This window comes from Chiloscyllium plagiosum, unplaced genomic scaffold (assembly GCF_037043375.1).
Source record: "Chiloscyllium plagiosum isolate Xiang-an unplaced genomic scaffold, Cpla_swu_hap1 HiC_scaffold_34, whole genome shotgun sequence".
NCBI classification, from domain to species: domain Eukaryota; kingdom Metazoa; phylum Chordata; class Chondrichthyes; order Orectolobiformes; family Hemiscylliidae; genus Chiloscyllium; species Chiloscyllium plagiosum.
In genome coordinates, this window is record NW_028270172.1 from 38,630,478 (window position 1) to 38,652,579 (window position 22,102).

Genomic DNA, 22,102 nt, shown 5'->3' on the forward strand with positions numbered 1-22,102 from the left:
GTTCCCTGGATGCTGCCTGACCTGCTGCGCTTTTCCAGCAACACATTTTCAGCTTTGGTTTCTCATATGTAAATCCCAGAACTTTTTAAAAGTTACATTCTCAAGATAGCTTTTAACAATAGGTGTCATCTCAACTCAAATAATGCATTGAAGGTGTGAAGTTAAAGTCTGTGTCCCAATGTTAGGTCAGACTGATTCTATTTCTAAAGTGGGATTAACAGAATCTTACATGGATTTATGCAGTTTTTGAGCAAAATAAAATGTAGCTCTGCAAGTACAAATTCACCCCACAAACTTGTGTGTGTGTGTAAATGTAAAGAGGTCTAAGTCTATGAGAGGGTGCGTGTGTGAGTGTGGGGGATGTATATTTGAGCGTATGAGAGAGGGTCTGCTTGGGTGTGTGGGTCTGGAGGAGGTGTGTGCGCGCGCTTGTGTGCATGTATGTGAGAAAGTACATAGTGCAGAGGGGTCATCTGTAGTGTGATATGAACCCAAGGCCCCTGTTGAGGCTATCCCCATGGCTACCGAACTTTGTTATTAGCCTCTGCTCAGCCACTTTGTGTTTTTGCCTGTCCCGAAGTCCACCTTGGATGGTCACCTGAGGGTCTGAGGCCGTATGTCCCATACTCAAGAAATCTCTCTTGTTCTCAGTCCTAACTGGTTTACGCTGTATCTTGTTTTGGAGATGCCTGTGTTGGACTGGGGTGTACAAAGTTAAAAATCAGGTTATAGTCCAACAGGTAGCACTAGCTTTCGGAGCGCCACTCCTTCATCAGGTGGTTGCAGAGTACACAATTGTAAGACACAGAATTTATAGCAAAATTTTACAGTGTGATGTAACTGAAATTATACATTGAAAAAGACCTGGATTGTTTGTTAAGTCTCTCGTCTGTTAGAATGACCATGTTAGTTTCACTTCGTTCAAACGTAAATCACAAAACTTTCTTTAAAAATTACATTCTCAGGTTAACTTTAACAATTGGTGTCAGCCCAGATAGTATGTTGAAGGTGTTAGCCCGCTGTGTGCTGTTGTCTGTGCCATAATGTTTAGACTGATTCTAATCTAAAAAATGAGTTAACAGAGTCTTACATGGATTCATGCAGTTTTTGAGCAAAGTACAATGTGACTGTGCAAGTACAGATTCACGTGTGTGTGTGTGTACGTTTCTGGGCTTGGGGGTTGTAAGTGTCTGTGAGAGAGAGTGTGTATGTGTGAGTGTACAAGGGTCTAAGTCTGTGAGAAGGTGCATGTGTGAGTCTGGGAATGTGTGTGTCTGTAGGAGTGTGTGTGAGTGTCTGTGCGCGTGTCTGTGTATAGGTGTGTATGTGTATATAGTGCAGTGCTGGTCACCTGTAGTGTGACATGAACCAACGTCCCGGCTGAGGGCCTTCCTATTGACACCGAACTTAGCTATCAGCCATGACTACCCTGTATCTTGACTGTGACTATTGGCTCTGGATTCCACCACCATCAGGAACATTTTTCTTGCATCAACGCTTTCTAATATTAGAATTTTCTAGGTTTCTATAAGATCCTTCCTCATTTTTCTGAACTCCAGCTAATATAATTCTCACCAATTCAATCTCTCATCATACGTCAGTCCCGCCATCCCAGGAATCAATCTGGTAAACTTTTGTTGCTCTTCCTCTATAGCAAAAACATCCTTCCTCAGGTAAGGAGATCAAAAATGCACAAACATTCCAGATATGGTCTCACCAAGGCCCTGTATAATTGCAGCAAGACATCCCTGCTCCTGTATGCAAAATCTCTCTCAACAAAGATCTTCTTTACTACCTGCTGCACCTGCATGTTTATCTCCAGCGACTGGTGTACAAAAACACCCAAACCTTGTTGTACATTCATCTCTCTCAATTTATAGTAATTCAGATAATAATCCGTCTTCCTGTTTTTGCTACTGAAATGGATAGCCTCACATTTATTCACATGCTGCAACAACCATGCATTTGCCCACTCTCTCAGCTTGTCCAAATCACACTGAAAGATATCTGTATCCTCCTCACAGCTCATCTTCCCACCCAGTTTTTTACCTTCTGTAACTTTGTAGATATTAAATTTCATTCCTTTATCTAAATCATTAATGCATATTGTGAATAGTTGGGTCCTACCAATGATCTCTATGGTACCCACAAGTCATTGCCTGCCATTTGGAAAAAGGCCCACTTGATTCCTGTTTGCCAACCTGTTTACTGTCCATCTCAACACACTTCCCCTAGTTCCATGATCTGTAATTTTATATGCTAATTTCCTATGTGGGACTTTGTCAAAAGCCTTCTAAAGTCCAAATAAACCACATCCCCTGACACCACCTCATCAACTCTACGAGTTAAATCCCTCAACGAACTCCAGTAGATCTGTCAAGCATCATTTCCCTTTAATAAATCCAGGCTAACTGTGTTCAATTCTGCCACTGTTTTCTAAAAGCTTATCTATGACATCATTGTACTAGGCTCGAACATTTTTTCCATGACTGTCGTCAGCCTGACCGGTCTATATTTCAGTTTTTTTCTCTGTATCTCACATTTTAAATAGAGGGGTTACATTAGCTGCCCTCAAATGTACAGGAACTGTTCGAGTTGATAGAATCTTGAAAGATGACCAGCAATGCATCCACGATATCTAGGGCCATTTCCTTATATACTCTGTGATATAGGTTATCAGGCCCTGGGAACGAATTGGCTTTCAAACCCATCAAAACATTTTTTTTCTACTCAAAGTAATTTGCTTCAGGTGCTCTTTGTCTCGAGAGGCCATGCTAAATTTCCCGTAGTGTTAGGTGAAGGGGTAAATGCAGGGGAGTGGGTCTGGGTGGGTTGCTCTTTGGAAGATTGGTGTGGACTTGTTGGGCCAAAGGGCCTGTTTCCACACTGTAAGTAATCTAATCTAATCTATCTCGTGTCCCCAGCATTTCTTGTTTGTTATTTGTATCTTCCTTTGTGATGACATAACTAAAGTATGTATACAGTTGATAAAAAAAAACCCGAAAGAACTGCAGATACTGGAAATCTGAAACAGTAACAGAAATTGGTGGAAAATCTCAACACGTCTGTCAGCATCTGTGGAGAGAAATCAAAACTGAAGAAGGTTCCCTGGACATTAAATGATTCCTCGCCACAGAGCTGTCGGACCTGCTGAGATTTTCCACCAGTTTCTGTTTTTGATATGTATGCAGTTGGTCAGCCATTTCTTAGTTCCCCATTATCATATCTCCTGTCTCTGACTGTAAGGGGTGTACATTTGTGTTTATCAATCTTTTTTTCTTCACAAACCTGTAGGAACATTTATAATCATTCGGCAGACTTGCTCTTGAGCCCTTTCTTTCCTCCAAGGAGCTCCTTGAATATTGTGCATTTAAAAAAAACAAATACAAAACAGGCTTTCTCGTAAGTTTAAATAAAAAAAAAGGATGTGATCGTTTTGCACAACACCCAAAATGCAATCACAGTAAATGCTCGCTCCTCATCGACAAAAGTTTATTGATTTCTAAAATCTGTAACAGGCACTTGGATTTCTTAAAATCCCAAAAGTCAGTCTTCAACCAATTTCTCTAAGATGATCGTTGGAACCCTTGTAGGCCTGAAAGTTCTCTGTCAGTTCACTGAAATAGAAGTTGAAAATGTCAGGGAATGAATCTGTAATAGTTCGATCAAAGTACCAGCAGGAATCTGGCTTTTCCAGCTGAAGAAGTGGTTCAGCTCCTTTCCTAAAAATTATAACCTGCGGCTACAAGAAAAAGGCTCCACTTCTGTGCTGGAGTTGATTTTTTTTTGAGACAAAATCTCTGTGTATGTCACTCTTGCTCGCACTCTCGTTCTCTCTCTCTCTCTCTCTCTGGTATTGGTCCCAGATTGATATGGCCCTAGCCTGTCCTTGTGAATTAGTAAGGTACTTCCAAGTGTTTCCTCTCATAAGCAAGTTTCTATCACATGACAACAGTCTTGAGATTTTCCATTAACCAAGCAATGAATTGATTGACTACAAATTGGAGGATGTTTAAAGCAAATTATACCTGCTTGTAATTGTAATTGTTTTGTACAAGTTGTCATTAGATGCAAGTGTGCAGACATCCGTTTTTAGATTAGATTAGATTCCCTACGGTATGGAAACAGGCCCTTCAGTTCAACAAGTCCACACCGCCCCTCCAAAGATCATCCCGTCCAGACCCATTTTCCTACATTTACACCTGACTAATGCACCTTGGCAATTTAGCATGGCCAATTCACCTCACCTGCACATTTTTGGATTGTGGACGGAAACTGGAGTACCCGGAGGAAACCCATGCAGACGCTGGGAGAATGTGCGAACTCCACGCAGAGAGTCGCCCGAGGTGGGAATCGAACCCGAGTCCCTGGTGCTGTGAGGCAGCAGTGCTAACCACTGAGCCACCATGCTGCCCAATTCTGAAATGACAATTGTATTTAAGATTTGGCAATATGAGGCAACAGTAACTGTCTAACATATTTTAATTTGGATGTTTATTTTATTTTGAACATTTCTATTTGTCATGAATACATTGAAGGTAGAGAATAAAGGCATTTTAATTGGCAGTTATAACCTCCAATATTTTTTAACCATATTCGTGTCATTTAAATTGTTTGGAATAAGAAGTACAAATTTAGGTGGCCACTTTGATGCTATGTATTCCTAACAATTAGACTTTGAAGTGCATTTAATTTTGTTGAAGCTTGTGTTCAGTCCATTCTCATTTGCATTTCTCCTGCCCTTTAGATGAGAAGCAACTTCAGACATTACTTCCTTTCTTCCAGGAAGATGAAAATTGGCTATGATGTTATGACTTGGGTTTTTACTCAACTGGCCCTCTGCTACATAGTAACACCTTTCCTCCTCTTGGGTGCAGAACCCACAATCAAATTCTACAAGTAAGTAGAAGTATTGTCTGATTTTGTTTGTCCTCAAGTAACAAAATTAAAGCACTGAAATTAATCAGACATTGTACCTGCAAGAGGTTTCGTTTTGTGAAAATGTTTCCATCTACAGCATTCTCCAGAAGAAATGTACACAATTGTAAATTCAGTTGTGAAAATAGACAGCCTATATTCATTGTTTCTTGAGTAGTATGATGGTTCAGTTTTGTGCATAATAGAAATGAAACCTAAATAGTTAAATGATCAACAGTTTGTCTTAGTCTTATTAAATTTTTTGGGGTGCAGGTGACCAGTTGCCCTCGGTAAGTGGAGGCGAGTTGTTCCAGTATTGGGGCTAAGTGCTTTAGGAGTTTCACTACCACCAATCCTTCTTGCTGGACTTTGTCTCAACAACTGTTATCATATGAAGAAGGGTACCCACATGAAATCTTTGGCAGGAGATGTGCTTAATCCTGATGAAGAGTAAACACATTCATTGCGTGCATGTTAATAACTGGTTACATTACATCTGAGATGCATGATGGCCTCCTGTGAGATACCAGGCTAAATTTAAGAATGAATTCACATTACTCCTACTACTACTGACATTAATGTAGAGCATTGATAACAAATGTAGAATTGGTTAGCTCCTCCCAGGACTCTTTTATATCCTAATTAAAGCAAAATATTGTGGATGCTAAAAATCTTGAATAGATGCAGAAAATACTGGAGAAACTCAACGCGTCTGGCAGCATTTGTGGAAAACAAAGAGAAATTTAGCTGGGATTCAAAGTGATAATGCTGTTTCCCTCTTCACATATACTGCCAGACCTGCTGAGTTTCCCTGCATTTTGTTTGCACTTCTTTATATCCTGATGGGTGGCATCACAATAGAACATAGAACAGTATAGCACAGTACAGGCCCTTTGGCCCTTGATGTTGTACCGACCTTCTATCCTACTGTAAAATCAGACTGACCTACATAACCTTCATTGTACTATCTTCCATGTGCCTATCCAAGAGTTGTTTAAATGTCCCTAATATATCTGACTGTACTACCATGGCTGGCAGTGCATTCCACACCCCATCCACTTTGAGTAAATAGCCTACCTCTGACATCTCCCCAAAACCTTCGTCCAATCATCTTAAAATTATGCCCCCTCATGATAGACATTTCCGCCATGGGAAAAATGTCTCTGGCTATCCATTCAACCTCTTGCACACCTCTATCAAGTCACCTCTCATTCTTTTTTACTCCAATGAGAAAAGCCCTAGCTCACTCAACCTTTCTTAATACAACATGCCCTCCAGGCCAGGCAGCATCCTGGTAAATCTCCTCTGCACCCTCTCCAAAGCTTCTACATCTTTCCTATAATGAGGCAACCAGAAATGAACGCAATCGAATTGACTCGAATCCCTACAATGTGGAAGCAGGCCCTTCAGCCCTACAAGTCCACATTGGCCCTCCAAAGATTAACCCACCCAGACCCATTATTCTATATTTACCCCGACTAATGCACATAACCTATACATCCCTGAACACTATGGCCAATTCAACTAACTTGTACATGTTTGGATTGTGAGAGGAAACTGGAGCACCCGGAGGAAACCCACGCAGACATGTGGGGAAAATGTGCAAACTCCACACAGACAGTCACCCGAGGTTGGAATTGAACCCAGGTCCCTGGCGTTGTGAGGCAGCAGTGCTAACTGCTGAGCCACCGTGCTGCCCAATATTCCAAGTGCTGTCTAACCAGGACTCTCTAGAGCTGCACTATTACCTCATGGCTCTTAAACTCAAACTCCCTATTAATGAAAGCTAACGCACCATACACCTTTTTAACAACCCTATCGAGCCGGGTGGCAAGTTTAAGGGATCTATGGACATGGACCCCAAGATCCTTCTATTTCTCCACACTACCAAGAATCCTGCCTGTAATTCTGTATTCTGCATTCAAATTTGACTTTCCAAAATGAATCACTTCACACTTTTCCAGGTTGACCTCCATCTGCCACTTATCAGCCCAGTTCTGTATCCTGTCTCGCTGCAACCTACAACAGCCCTTCACACTATCCACAACACCACCAACCTTTGTGACATCGGCAAACTTACTAACCCACCCTTCCACTTCCTCATCCAAGTCATTTATAAAAATCACAAAGAGACGAGGTCCCAGAACCTGATCCCTGTGGAACACCACTGGTCACTGAGCTTCAGGCTGAATACTTTCCATCTACCACCACCCTCTGCCTTCTATGGGCCAGCCAATGTTGTATCCAGATGGCCAGGTATCTCTGTATCCCATGCTTCTTTACTTTCTGAATGAGCCTACCATGGGGAACCTTATCAATATATCAGGTACTAACTGCCCTCTTCAACATCCTGACGCAAACATTTTTCTAGTTGTTTTGTTCATACAATTGTTTCAAATAAGTAACATAGGTTTACCAAAACCCTGTGTGTGTCCTTGTAAATGACTGATTATTTGGGTTTAAAGTCTACTGCTTGAGGTCAAAATATCCAAGTACAGCTCATTGCCACAATGGAATTTTGGTGGATCTTTAATCCTGGATGCATTTTGCTGATCATGTCCTCTGGTATCAGTGTTGCTGTGGAGGTTTGTTTCCCATGGAGGATCTTTAGGTCCCCAAACTTGTGTCAGAGAAGGTAGTGTGTTTCTAATCCTGTCCTCCTTTTTTGAATTCTTTTGGTTAACATTGTAATTTTGTCAGGTTCAGTCAGAGACGTAAACCTGACCTTGAAGTATTGGTACAGATTCCCATGAAGAAATGCCTTGTACTCTGAATTTTCTCCCAAACATGCCTGCTGAATGGTGTTAACTTTCTCATGCACATAAGCATGATTAATTCTGTGGTTCAACTTCTGCCTTTGACTCTTGCACATATCCTGGAAATGTTCCACTTCCTTCAAAATATTGCATAGGGTAATGAAATTGAACATTTTTTCCTATTTGCTTTTTTAAAATTCCTTATCTGGAACAGTAGCCTCGAGCATCAAATAATTTATAGCCATTTTATGTCTGTTTAACCTGATTTGTTTGGGTGTTCTTAGAAAATTAACAAAGTATGATGAGTTTCTTGAAGACAGATTGGCTTTCTTTTCTTGTCATTATCTCGAGCTGTATTCTCAATTCAGCTTCCACCATTATCTGGATAGCACTTTCTAATGTGAGATCTTCTACCATCATCTGTATGTTATGTCAAGCAACATAATTGCAACTTTTTAATTCTTTAATTCTAGTCAAGTAGATTCTTTTCCTTGATCACTGAAACATCCTCCTGCATTGACACTTCAATGTACTTAATCAATTCTGCCACCCTGCTCCTTTCTTGCCTTTACCTATCTTTTCTGAACACCTTGTACATAGAAATATTTAATATCCAGTCCTGCCCTTCTTTGAGCAATTCTCCTTTATAAGCATATCATATTTGAACATAGCTATCTGCACCTGCACTCACCAATCATACTTTATTTACCGCATTCTGCTTCTTTACATATTGTTGAAAGCTTTCTGTAATGGTCAACTTTGTTGTGGCTCAAGAGCTCCAATCTTGTGTAACAGTTTTGCAGCAAATGTGCATAATTCGCTGGCCTCTGTTCTCTCTGGGCTCTCTTTTCAGCCAGCTGACCTTTTTGCTTCTGTTCAAGTTTTCCAATGTTCTTCCATACAAACAGTCCCAAGAGATCACTGCCTTTAGTGACTGTGTCTCCCAGTTGTAAGTGTTAATAACTACCATCTTCATCACTTGCTTGCAGGTGTTCTTATGGAGGAGGCATAGACACCCAGGAAGTTGTGATCTCATGGCTTATTTACAGTACTGAAGGTCTTTAGTAGGATGTCCTCCATCATCAACATGGCCCAGCCAATGCAGATAATATTGGCTTAGCTGAGTAAAGAATGTGTGGAACCTGAGAGTTGGTGACTTTATCTTTACAAGAGATACTGAGAATATGTCTGAGGGAGTGAAAGTGGAAACAGTCACCCTTTTCTCCTGACTGGTACATGATGTCCACATCTCTCAACTGTGGAGGAGTGTACCAAGGAGGGAGGATTGGTGAACTCAAGTTTTAAATTTTTGTGTTTCCATTACCTTGCAGAGCAAAGTGTTATCCATCAAGTTGCTGTCATTCCACAATCTCTCACTCAACCTGGAACTAGGTTGAAGAGCTGATGAAGAGCATATGCTCGAAACATTGACTCTGCTGCTTCTCAATGCTGCCTGATTGGCTGTGCTTTTCCACACTCTTCGACTCTGGAACAAGTAGAGGCAGCTTTTGTGATATTTGTATTGATTTCAAGTTCAAGTGACATTTTGCTGGTATTTGTGGAGTCTGGAAATAGGAAGCTATCAACAACTTCCACCACATCCATATAAATGGACAGTAATCCTAATTTTGACTTTTCCCCCTAACCCTGAAATTATCTGATAATTTAGCATTTCTTGCTATAGTACAATTTGTCTCTCCTGATATTCTGTACAACTTGGTACTTCTCTCTAGTTTGTCTCCTGGTGCCAACACCATGTCATGATAGTTTAAACTGTCCCAAATAGTGGCAGCAAATTGCCTCACAAGGAATTTGTCCCTGGGTCTGTTTAAAATTCTATATTCCCAGAGCTGCTTCCATTTTTTAAAAAATCGTGGCGTGGACATCTAGGCTTCATTTAGTACCTATCCTTAATTGCCTTTGAGACTGAAGCAGTCCATCTGTTGCTGGTACATCCACTAAACTATTAAGAAAGGAATTCAAGGTTTTCGACCCAGTGATACTCCACGTCATCGTGGCTTGAACGTGAACTAACCGGTGTATGGTGGTGATCCCATGCATCTGCTCTTGTCCTTCTAGGTAGAAATGCTTGGTTTGGAAGATGCTGTCGAAGGAGGTTGCTGAATTGTTACAGTGCATTTTGCAAATGGTACACGCTCGTGCCATTGTGGTGGACAGGGTAAGATAGTGGGTGGAGTGCTAATCAAGTAGGTTACTTTGTCCTGGATGATGCTGGGGTTCATGAGTCTTGTTAGAGTTGCATTAATCCAGGTAATGGAGAGTATTCCATCACACCCTTGACTTGTGCCTTGCAGATGGCTGACCAGTCTTGGGAAGTCAGGAGATGAATTACTTGGTAAAGAATTCTCAGCTTCTGATGCTGTTGTGCCACTGTATTGATATGGCTGTTGCATTTTAGTTTGTTATCAATGGTAAAGTCCAGAATGTTGAATGTGGAAGGTTCAGTGATATGAATGCCAAAAGGAAATGGGTTGGATTATCTCTTATTGGCGGAGCTACTACAACCTGATCCCTAGAGTAAGATGCTGGGTCTCTAACAATCACAACTGTCTCCCTTCATGCTATGTGTAACTTCAATCAGTAGAGCATTTTTTTTCCAGATTGTAAGTCAGTTTAATTTCATTTAGCTTCTTTGTTGTGGCACTCTTAAAGGTTGAGCTAATGTCAAGAGCAAGTATTTTTATCTCATCTCTAGATTCAGACCCTTTACCCTATTTACATCAAGGCTGTAATGAGTCATTGGGACAACAGGATATGAAATCCACAACTCAAGCATTGGTAATTTATTGTTGACTAATAACTGCTTGATAGCACTGTTGATGTTTGCTGATTGAGGATGAACCAAGTTGGTCAATAGCAGCAAAAATTGGAATTGTCCTACCTTTTGTGGACTGGCCATTCTTGAGTAATTATCCACTTTTTCAGTTAGATATCAGTGTTGTAGCTGTGTTGAAACAACTTCACTAGAGCAATAGCTAGTTCTGGAGCACTTATCTTCAACATTTCTGCTGGGGTGTTTTGACCTTAGGTACATCCAGTTTGTTCACTTGCTTCTTCAGATAATTGGTATGAGTCTAGCTTCTGTGACGATGGGGCCTCATGAGGAAGCTGAGGTCAGCACAGTAACTCAGTGGTTAGCACTGCTGCCTCACAGCGCCAGGGACCCGGGTTCGATCAGCCTCGGGTAACTGTCTGTGTGGAGTTTGCACATTCTCCCTGTGTCTGCTTGGATTTTGTCTGGATTTTCCGGTTTCCTTCCACAATCTAAAAAGATGTGCAGGTTAGGTGAATTGGCCATGCTAAATTGTCCATTGTGTTTAGGGATGTGTAGGATAGGTGCATTAATCAGGGGTAAATATAGAGTAATAGGGTAGGGGAATGAGTTTGGGAGGGTTACTCTTCGAAGGGTCGGTGTGGACTTGTTGTTGGGCCAAATGGCCTGTTTCTACACTGTAGGGGATTCTATGAGGTAGGTCGCCCAGAAGATATTTGCAGATAGTTCACCTACATTTTTTATGCTCATGTTCTGTTGTTTGCCAGATAAACACTTTGCACCCTGTTAGTTGTCTAATGATCCACGCTAAATTGTGTAGAGATGTAACAAGACCGCAGTTTTGATTTGATCTGTCGGTCAAATTACGTAGCTCTGTCTATAGCATTCTGCTCATGTTCTATAACACATGTAGTCATGTGTTGAAGTTCTAACAGTTTAGAACCATGTTTTCAGATAACTCTCATGCTATTCCTGGATTCTTCTCTTCTGCATTCCTGATTGAACCAGATTTGATTCCATGGCTTGAGGATTGTGGCAAAGTGAGGAATGTGCCAGGGCATGCGGTTACAAATTGTGGTGGAAAACAACTCTGATGTCAAACATTGGACCACAAAGCCCACCCTCCACATTTCTCATAGTTCTCAGTGGAAACCTTGCTCATCCCAAAGGCATTTTAACTTGGATGCAGATTATTATTGCTGTTGAGTGAATTTATTATCTTGTATATGTGTCAAACCGGCCTGCATTGTATCTGTATTCAATGCTCTTTTGGAAGCTGTTTACAGTTTGTACAAGAGAATGTAAAATGCAGAGCAGTTGCACACAATTTAACTGCTTCATGAACAAGTAATAGAGCTGCGTTTTTGTTCCTTTTTCAACTATAAACTGTGCTTTGATGGCAGCTGTGTGACCTGTCCTGGATAAATAACTGCTAGATATGAGTGAGAAACTCAGTTGTACCTTGGTATACCAGGTAGCTCTTCTGTCGTGTCAAACCTCTTATGAGAAGACTTTAATGGAGACCATACAAATATTTAATTTTGATGTTGCTTGAGATAATTGTGAGGCATCCCATGGAATGCAGTGTTCTAAGTTGATTCCTAACTTAATTTAGAATGCAACAGACCAAAATAAAAACCGCTGTCTACACATAACTTGCTTGTAAATACAAAGAGCTGGCAGCTCTTCAGGTTTTCTGGCCAAAAGATTTAGCATTTGTAAACAAAAGCGAAACCCAAGGTGATATAGCTCAGTTTTAACTGAACTGGATGTGATCAGTTCCAGTTTAGATATATGTTATCTAAGCTCCTCATAGTTGCCAATTTAACCCTCTGAAAATTGGACTGCTATTTAGGATCAAACCCCAAACAGAATTGTATTATTTTTAAAAATTTCTGAATTTGTGCTCTGCTTCAATCTTTCTGTATAGTTTTCATTTGGATGCTATAGAAAAATGTTTTTGCTTCTGGGTACTAATATTAATATTCTCCAAACCCAAGTGGCAAAGCACAAAGCACTGTCTGAAATTGCATTTCGGAATCACATCGGAGCCACAGGCTTTTTTAATGGTTCTTTACCTAACTGCATAGTATTCATAACAAACCAAATGTATTGAAAAGTAGAAGTTAATCAGTATGATCTTATCGTCATTGAGATGTAGTTATCAGGGGAACAAAGTTAGAAACTAACTATTCAGGGATATACAACTTTACAAAAGGATGGTAAGAAAGCGAAAAATAGTAGACTATCTATGTTCAATTGAGATGGAATAAGTACGATAGGAAGAAATAATCTTGGGCTGAATGATGCAGAATACATATGGTTGGTATTAAGAAATAACAGGAGGGAAAAGACACTGTTGATAATCTATAGGCCGCCTACAAGTAGCTGTTCTATAGTATTTTTAAAATGGTAGAATTTGGCATTTGGTTAGGGTCAGAAGCAACTGTGCTAAACTTAAATAAAAGTAATTACATAGGAATGAGGGCAGCATTGGTTGGAATGGACTGTGAAAGCAGTTTAGCAAAAGTCGTATATGATTGAGGAACAGTGGCAGGTGCTTAAGAATTCATAATTCAGCAAAATATATTCCTGTGAAGAAGAGGGACTTAGGAAGGGGATAAACCGGCCATGGTTAACTATGGAAGTTAATCAACAATTTGAAAGAAATAAAAAATACTATAAGGCAAAGATTAGTGGAAAGTCAGGATTGGAAAGTTTTTTAAAAGTGAAGGCAAAAGTTATCAAAAACAGAAAATAAACTATGAGAGCAAACAAGGCCTACTTTCAATATATAAGAAGGAAGAGAGACACCACAGAGAATGTAGGCTTCTTAAACAATGAGGTTGTGGAAATAATAATGGGAAACTAGAAAATGGCAGAGGAGGTGAATTGCATCAGTTTTCATGGTAGAGCGCATTAATAGCATTCCAAAAACACTATATAATCAAGGACTAGGGGGAGTAATCATAACAAAATGTCACCAAAGACAAAGTACTTGGGAAATTAGTGCTAAATGTTGATAAGTCCCCTGGACCTGATGGGATGTATCTGAGGATTTTAACAGAAGTCGCTCCACAGCTGGTGTGTGCACAGATAGTAATCTCCCATGAATCTGTAGGTTCTTGAAAAATCCCAGAGGATTGGAAAACTGCCCATTTAACTCCTTTATTCAAAAAGAGAGACAGACAAAAATAGGTAACCAGAAATGTCTATTACCATCTGTCATAAAGGATGCATGGGCAAAGCATTTAGAAAGGATAATATAAGTATAGTCAGCATTGCTTCATAAAGGAGAAATCAAATTTATTAGAATTCTTTTGAGGAGGTAACAAGTAGGGCAGATGAAGAGGAAGCAGTGAATGTAATATGTTTTGATTTCCAAAGGTACCGCACATAAGGCTGCTTAATAAGATCAGAGATAATAGTGTTGGATGTACTATATTAGCATGGATAAAGGATTACCTAACTAACAGAAAACAGAGTGGGATACAGGCAGGCATTTTCAGGATGACAACCTCTCACTAAGAGTGCCATAGGAATCAGCACTAGGCCACAATTATTTACACTCTATATTGATGACTTGGATGAGGTAAGTGAATGTGCTATTGCCAGATTTGCAGATGACACAAAATTAGGTGGGAAGACCAGCAGTGAGGAGAACCAAAAATTTACAACAGGTTATAGATAGGTATGTGAGTGGTCAAAACCTTGCCTGATGGAGTATATTGTGGGAAAATGAGGTTATACACTGGCAGGAAGAATAGGAGAGAAATATTATTTAAATGGAGAAAGATTGCAGCACAAAGAACTTTGGAGGATCTCGTGCATGAATCATAAAAAAGCTAGCATCAAGTTTAATGGGCAATTGCGAAGGCAGATTAAATGTTGGCCTTTATTTCAAGGAGAATGGAGGATAAAAGTGGGGAGGTTAAAATGAGGTTCAGGAAATAATAATGGGAAACCAGATTAGGCCCTAGGCAGACCACACATGGAAAATTGTGAACAGTTTTGATCCCCTTATTTAAGAAAAAAATAATGTGGCATTAGAGGCAGTCACTAGATTAATCCTGGATATGGAGAGATTGTCTGAGGAGAGTTTGAGTATGTTTGGCCTGTACTCATTGGAGTTTAGAAGAATGAAGGGAAACATCCTTTGGGAGCTTGACAGGGTAGATTTGAAAAAGTTGTTTCCCCTTATGGGAAAATTTAGGACCAGAAGTCATAATCTCAGAGTAAGGGTTGCCCGTTTTAGACAGATGAGAATTATTTTTCTCTCAAAGGATAGTGAATCTGTGGAATTGTGCAGAGGGCTGTTGAGGCTGAGTCACTAAGTATATTCAAGGCTGAGACAGATTTCTACTTGGGAATGAAGCAGGAAAGTAAAGTTAAGGATTATCAGAAGTAACATGAATGGCAGAGCAGACTCAGTGGGTCAAAAGATCTACTTCTGCTCCTACATCCTAATGGTTTTATGCTCTTTTTCAGTGAGGATGAAGAGAGGTCAATAACTCATGATTACAGGCAGAAATCCTGGTTGTTTTTTTCTCATTATTTCAAATCCTTGTTAGTTGTAGCACCACCTGTTGCTTGTGGCTGAAGTGAACATTATTTGATCCCAGGTACCTAACCACTTGGTACGTTTGCAAGATCTTGGTCACAACATGATGTATTGCAGTGAAGTATTCCCTGGCTATTCTGGAAAATTCTATTATAGCGTTGACCTTGTATTTCTTCAAAGAATTCACCTTAACTGGAAATCTGTAGTATATCAGTTAAATTTCAGGATTGTTGTCATGTGTGATGTTATTTTGCTGTGCCTTTTGACTTTGTGTTGCAGAAAATGTCTGAATAAATTCTCTCTTTTGATTTTATAAGGTCGATTTATTTTCATTTTCACATACTGTGTGCCATCGTGTTGCCAATTCTGGCAGTCAAGAAGCGGAAGAGTATTATGCAGACAACCTCTTTGAAGGCCAACTCCTCTAACCCAGCACCCAGTCACCAGCAGCCCAAGAAAGAGCAGTAGTGACTCAGCATAAATGAAGTATTTTGGAAGTGAGAGATGCGAAAAAAAAAACTTGATGTTGTACAGGGATGGAAAACAAAAGAACCAGTAGTTTGTATCGGAGTGGTCTCAATCTCATGACCATTCATCTGAAGATTTAATGAATGAAATGGTTTAATGAAGCATGATTGCTTACTATGCAGAGATCCATGCACTGAACAACCACTGAACCTTCCCCAATTCTAGCTGCAATGCCTGGGTCACTTGGGTGCCTGTAGTATGCAGGCATTGCTGTCATTTGCCAACTTGAGTTTTTTTCCCTCAAAACAGTGTAATTGTCCCATAATCTTTGGACATTTTCACTGTGAATGGTATACATATGTATAAATGATCTCTCATTTGCTACAAGAGAATTGTTGGTGAAATCTTGAAGCTGAGTAATAAAGATATTTTTGGTTAGATTGTTGAAATACTAACACTGTTGCTTTACAATCTATAGTTATCCATTGTTATTTAAAGCTGATCTACCATATCGTTTTACATACTTGCCCCTGGCCAAGTGACATTTTTACCCCTGTCACCAAAGCAATTATTCTATTGGTTTTCTTTGCCTTAGCAAATAGCAAAATGTGTGACCCATGGTCACAAATTCCAATCTTTGGATTTGTAATCTAATAGATTTTGAAATTTACAGCTCTAAGTGGCTGGTTTGGACTGATGACAGATTGAGAATTAAAAGGCTGAATATTCTGACAAAGGCAGGCTTACCACATCCTGACTAGAGCAACTTGAAGGAGTAGTGTTTCACTTATGCTTCACTTTAGTTAGATGAAGAACGCACAGAAGGCTAAGAAGGGGGGCTGCACTGGGAGAATGATCATCCAGTACAATTACAGTGGCAAATTATTTCATTGAAGAATAAAGCTAACCCTATAAGTGATTGAAATCACAGTGAATGGCTCGACTGCTTGTGCTAAATATGAAGTAACCAAACTTGCAATAGTTCATTGTTCTGTTCTGTTTGTAAAACGTTTGATAAAATCAAAACTGCTTGTAAGTAAGAGCATTCAGCTTGGTTATGCTAATAGATCTTATAATTATAAAAACCTTAATTTGCCAATAATTTTTATATATTAAAATTATTTATTTCTTTTATTTAGTGCTGTATTTATTGTAGCCGACAATGTGTTTCTTTGTTTACTAGACCTTTTGCAGGGATGATGAGAGACTGTGTTTTTGAAAGATACAGAAGGTGTTCGCCAAAGACCTAAAGGTGCATTGAAGTAGTAACTGCAGCAATCTCATTTAGTTTACTACGATCAGGTTAAAATTTGATATACCTCAGAACTGCAACCCATTGGATTATGCAGTCAAACAGTCATACAGCATGGAAACAGACCTTTGGGTTCAACTAGTTCACACAGACCATTTTCCAAAACCAAACTAGTCCCACTTGCCAGCATTTGACCCATACCCTTCCAAATCTTTTGTATTTGTGTACTTATCCAACTGTCTTTTAAATGTTGTAACTGTATCTGCATCCACTACTTCCTCTGGCAGTTCATTCCATATACAAACAGCTCTTTGTGTTTAAAGAAAAGTTGCCCCTCATGTCCTTTTTCTCCTCTCATCTTAAAAATATGCCTCCTAGTTTTGAACTCCACAGGATAAGGACAAGACCTTTGCTATTACCTTTTCTGTCCTGCTTGATTTTATAAAGATCACCCCTCAACCTCCCATGCTCTAGTGAAAACGTCCCAACCTATCCATTGCAATATATTCTAACTATAATACCTTATTCATACTGTTAAAGTTCCTGGAATCCTCAGAAAATGATGTCCTATCACTTTTGCAGAAATGAAGCATTATTGAATTGTTATTATTACATGCTTAGTGTCAGAAAGATAATCCTGTCTTTTGAGCATGCGACTATCCATTTATTGTTCATTGTGCAGATTGCACCCAAAGATGTTTAGCTGATTGCTTTTTGTAGTTGGGTGTCATTGAATAAGAAGGGGGTTTTGTGTCCATATCTTGTCTTCTGCCCTGGTTGTGGTGCTTCTTGGCCAAGTGTCATCAGATCACATCATTTATAATCTAAGAAAGGAACAGTTCGTTCTTGTATAATTGATGCACACTTGTAAAAGTGCTTTTCAAATGTTTTTAATAACAATAACAGATCCCACAGATATTTTGGAGAAGTTTTAAATTTTGCCTATTTATTGTTTTTGGTTCAAAAGACTTCACACTTGCATTGCAATAATAATTTATAATCTTGGACTGCCTGGTTCGTTAAGGATGGTTCTCATACGTGGAAAATGAACTTGAGCAGAATCTTCAAATACACAAAAACATGGATTTACATGTCAGGTAACAATGCATGAATAGTCTGTTTTAGGTGCATGACATTTCTCCACAGATGTTGATTGACATGCTGTTTGTTTTCAAACCTGTCTGTTAGTTTCAGATTTCCAGCATATGTAACCTTTTAGAAACATATTAATCTTTATAGATAGCTCGCTGGGATGCCTCATTGTTGCTATTTATATGTCAAGATTACATGAGCTTTGAACTTCATTCAACATGACTTATTGGTGTTGAAGTATTCAAACTCTGGATATATTTATTTATTTTGATACATAACATTTATGTATTCATGGGAAGGGAGTTTTGCTGGAAATGATCATTTGTTGCTATCTCTAATCTCTGAAGAATGAGGTGTTGAGCCACTGCCATTGGATACACCAACAATGTCATTAGGGTGAAAGTTACAGGATTTTTACCACAGTATCAGTGAAGGAACAGCAATATAATTCCAAGTTAGAATGGTGTGTGATTTGCAGGCTTGCTTCCCAGAGGTGGTATACCTGTATTGGCCTTATCTTTTTAAGTAGTAGATTTTGAAGATGACGTTAAAGTATTCATGGAGAGTTACTCTAGTGCATCTTGTAGACCAGCGTTGTCAGAAAGGATTTTGTTGCTGACTAAACTTTTGGCATACAAGGTGTATGTACGATATGAATAAAACATGTGCACAATCTTTTACACTGTCAGAAATCAAGACAAATACACTGAAGGACTGCAAATTTAGGAATAATGCATAGTAAAATTACTAACTATTACTTAACAGCAAAATATATTTGCTGTCACACGTAAATACAAAATAAACATAAAAGATATTGTATTCATAATTGTAAATTTAAATGTTTTGTTGCATAACTTTGCAATCATTTTCTTTTGTGCTTTTCACAAACTGGTAATTTCGGCACCACCTCTTGATCATGTTCATGTCTGTGATTGATAGTTTGACTTAATGAAAGTTGTCATAGAAAAAGTGGATACATAGAGTCATCTTGAGCTGAATATCAGAATCAGCTTTGCGATGACTAGGTAGAGAATCATTAGCTCGTTTCTTTCAAAAGGCAGTTCTTCGGCATCCAGACAGATCCATTTTTCAGGTCATGATTTTTCTGACTTTGAATCAAAAGCAAATCCATTTTGAAACTACACTTATCCAGGGAAACCACACTGGATAAGTAAAGTTTCAAAGTGGATAAGCCCTTGAAAAAGTCAGGAATTAGGTGTCAAAGTTAAATGGATCTTGCATAAAGTAAAAGGAGTCAAAAACTTTTAAAATTGGGGAAGCACTCATAAAGTCATAGAGATGTACAGCATGGAAACAGACCCTTCGGTCCAACCCATCCATGCCAACCAGATATCCCAACCCAATCTAGTCCCACCTGCCAGCGGCCGGCCCATATCCCTCCAAACCCTTCCTATTCATATACCCATCCAAATGCCTCTTAAATGTTGCAATAGTACCAGCCTCCACCACATCCTCTGGCAGCTCATTCCATACACATACCACCCTCTGCATGAAAAAGTTGCCCCTTAGGTCTCTTTTATTACTTTCCCCTCTCACCCTAAACCTATGCCCTCTAGTTCTGGACTCCCCGACCCCAGGGAAAAGACTTTGTCTATTTATCCTATCCATGCCCCTCATAATTTTGTAAATCTCCATAATGTCACCCCTCATCCTCCGACGCTTCAGGGAAAACAGCGCCAGCCTGTTCAGCCTCTCCCTGTAGCTCAGATCCTCCAACCCTGGCAACATCCCTGTAAATCTTTTCTGAACCCTTTCAAGTTTCACAACAGCTTTCCAATAGGAAGGAGACTAGCATTGCACGCAATATTCCAACTCATTAAATTTCCTGAGCACATTCCCCAACCACTGATGCTGATGGTCAAGTTTATCGTCTTTCATGCATTGCTACATTTGGTAAGCGTCTAAAATCCTGATTATTCACATGTGCCACAAAAAGTTTGAATTTTGACTGAAACTCCTGGACATACTGTGCCAAATCACCGATGAACAAACCACCAAATTACCTTTCTCTTAAGTTTCAGGATCTTTTCATTCAAATGGTCTGTGCCACATTTCAGAAATGCAAGTTACATTGTCACACTTCACTCTCCGTCAGGAAGTGTCCAACTTCCCTTTCTCAGCAGAAATGTCTTGGAGTAAGTAAGAGAAGATTGTTGCAAGACCTTTCCATGACTAAGCATTTGTAGATTCACTGCGTAGATCTTTTCCTGACTCTATTTTCCGCAACTTTGCAAACAGCTAATAGTTCAGAGTACAGCTGCAAATAAAACTGATCTTGATGATGTTCACCGAAATCACTTAGTATGGTTTCCCCTGCCATTTGAGCAGAGATTTCCTTGGTGCGAAATGCAGTGGTAATTGTGTGAAGGATTGGCACCAAGCCATCGGGTTATATAGATTGTTGTTGAATATAATTTTGCTGCTGATATCCCACAGCTCCTCATGGATTTTTAATTTTGAACTGGTAGATTAATTCTGAATCTGCACGTTTAGCATAGTGGTCATGTTAGACAACACAATGGAATGTCTCTATGTAAACCTAGGAGCAAGCACTGTAGTCACACCAGTGAATACAGTAATGTACAGAAGCCTTTGCAGTAGGTAGGTTTGTGAGGACTAATTCAGGTAAACTTTTCCCTCTTGGTCCTCTCACTAGCTGCTGTAACTGCAATCTGACAATACTGCCCTTAAGAATAAGGTTAGCTAAATCATTAGTGATGTTACTGAATCGCTTTTTGTGATGGACATTAAAACTCCCTGCTAGAATGCATTCTGTATTCTCTTTACTCTTAGTAATTCTGAGTGATGTTCAAGATCACTTCAGTTGGTAATAAACAGGAAATTGTTTTTAATTTTATCATTTTAATGCCATGGGAATACATAGGTTCTTAAATTGTTGGCCATTGAGGATCTCCAACTTAGCCAAAATGGTTTTATGGCTTTTACCAGTTTTTATAGATGCATCACATGGTATGGCAACTGCTCTGCCAAAGACCACAGGAAATTACAGATAATTGGGTATAAAATTGGTTTGAAGTTAGGAGACAGAGTGTGGTGGTAGAGAGTTGTTTATCAGATTGGAGGCCAGTGACCATAAAGATCGGTGCTGGTCCACTGCTTTTCATCAGTTATATAAATGATTTGGATATGAATATAGGAAATATGGTCAGTAAGTTTGCACATAACACCAAAATTGGTGGTGTAGTGGACAGTGAAGTAGATTATCTCAGAGTACAACAGGACCCTGATCAGATGGGCTGATGGGCAGAGGAGTGACAGATGGAATTGAATTTACATAAATGTGAAGTGTTGCATTTTGGTAAGGCAAATCAGGGCAGGACTTACACACTTAATGATAGAGCGCTGGGGAGTGTTGTTGAACAAAAAGACCTGGGGTGCAGGTTCATAATTCCTTGGAAGTAGAGTTGCTGGTAGACAGGGTGGTGAAGAAGGCATTTGGTATGCTTGCCTTTATTGGTCAGTGCATTGAGTATAGGAATTGAACTTTATGTTGCAGCCATACAGGACTTCTATGAAGCCACTTTTAAATACTGCCTTAAATTCTGGTATGAAACTTTATTGCTGGAACAGCACAGCAGGTCAGGCAGCATCCAGGGAACAGGAGATTCGACGTTTCGGGCACAGGCCCTTCTTCAGGAATGAGGTTAAATTCTGGTATCCCTGCTTTAAGAAGGATGTTGTTAAACTTGAAATGGTTCAGAAAAGATTTACAAGGATGTTGCTGGGATTGGATGATTTGAGTTTGGAGATGTTAAATAGGCTGGGTTTTTTCACCTGGAACATCAGTTTATACAATCATGAGGGGCATGGATAGAGGCAATAGCCAAGGTCTTTTTTTCTAGGGTAAGGGAGTCCAAAGCTCGGGTGGGAGTCGTGGGGTTATAAATTTACGGTTAGCAGAGAAAGACATACAAGGGATGTAAGGAGCAACTGTTTTATGTACAGGGTGGTGCGTGTATGGGATGAGCTGCCAGAGGAAGTGGTGGAGGCTGGTACAATCACAACATTTCATCAGGTGAAGGAGCAGCACTCCAAAAGTTTGTGATTTCAAATAAATCTGTTGGACTATAATCTGGTGTTGTGTGACTTCTGACTTAGCTTGTGACAATAATAAATCAAATCTGGAAGTCCTGCCCTGAGACCTGGTGCTCACCAGGAGGAGAGGGGTGGAGGGGGGCAGGGAGTGATGGTACTTCCAAAAATCCAACTGTGTGGGATTG

General features: G+C 39.6%; 1 protein-coding gene across 5 annotated transcripts in view; it reads left to right on the forward strand.

The window, feature by feature from the left end:
• mboat1 (membrane bound O-acyltransferase domain containing 1) overlaps window positions 1-16,630 on the forward strand; it is a 130,644-nt gene extending 114,014 nt beyond the window's left edge. For all 5 annotated transcript variants that reach the window (XM_043719158.2, XM_043719160.2, XM_043719159.2 and 2 more), the window contains 2 exons: window positions 4,748-4,899; window positions 15,346-16,630. In XM_043719158.2, the coding sequence (XP_043575093.1) occupies window positions 4,748-4,899; window positions 15,346-15,496 (303 nt within the window). In that variant the 3' untranslated portion in view covers window positions 15,497-16,630. The remainder of the gene's footprint in view (window positions 1-4,747; window positions 4,900-15,345) is intronic.
• The last annotated feature ends 5,472 nt before the right edge of the window (window positions 16,631-22,102 follow it).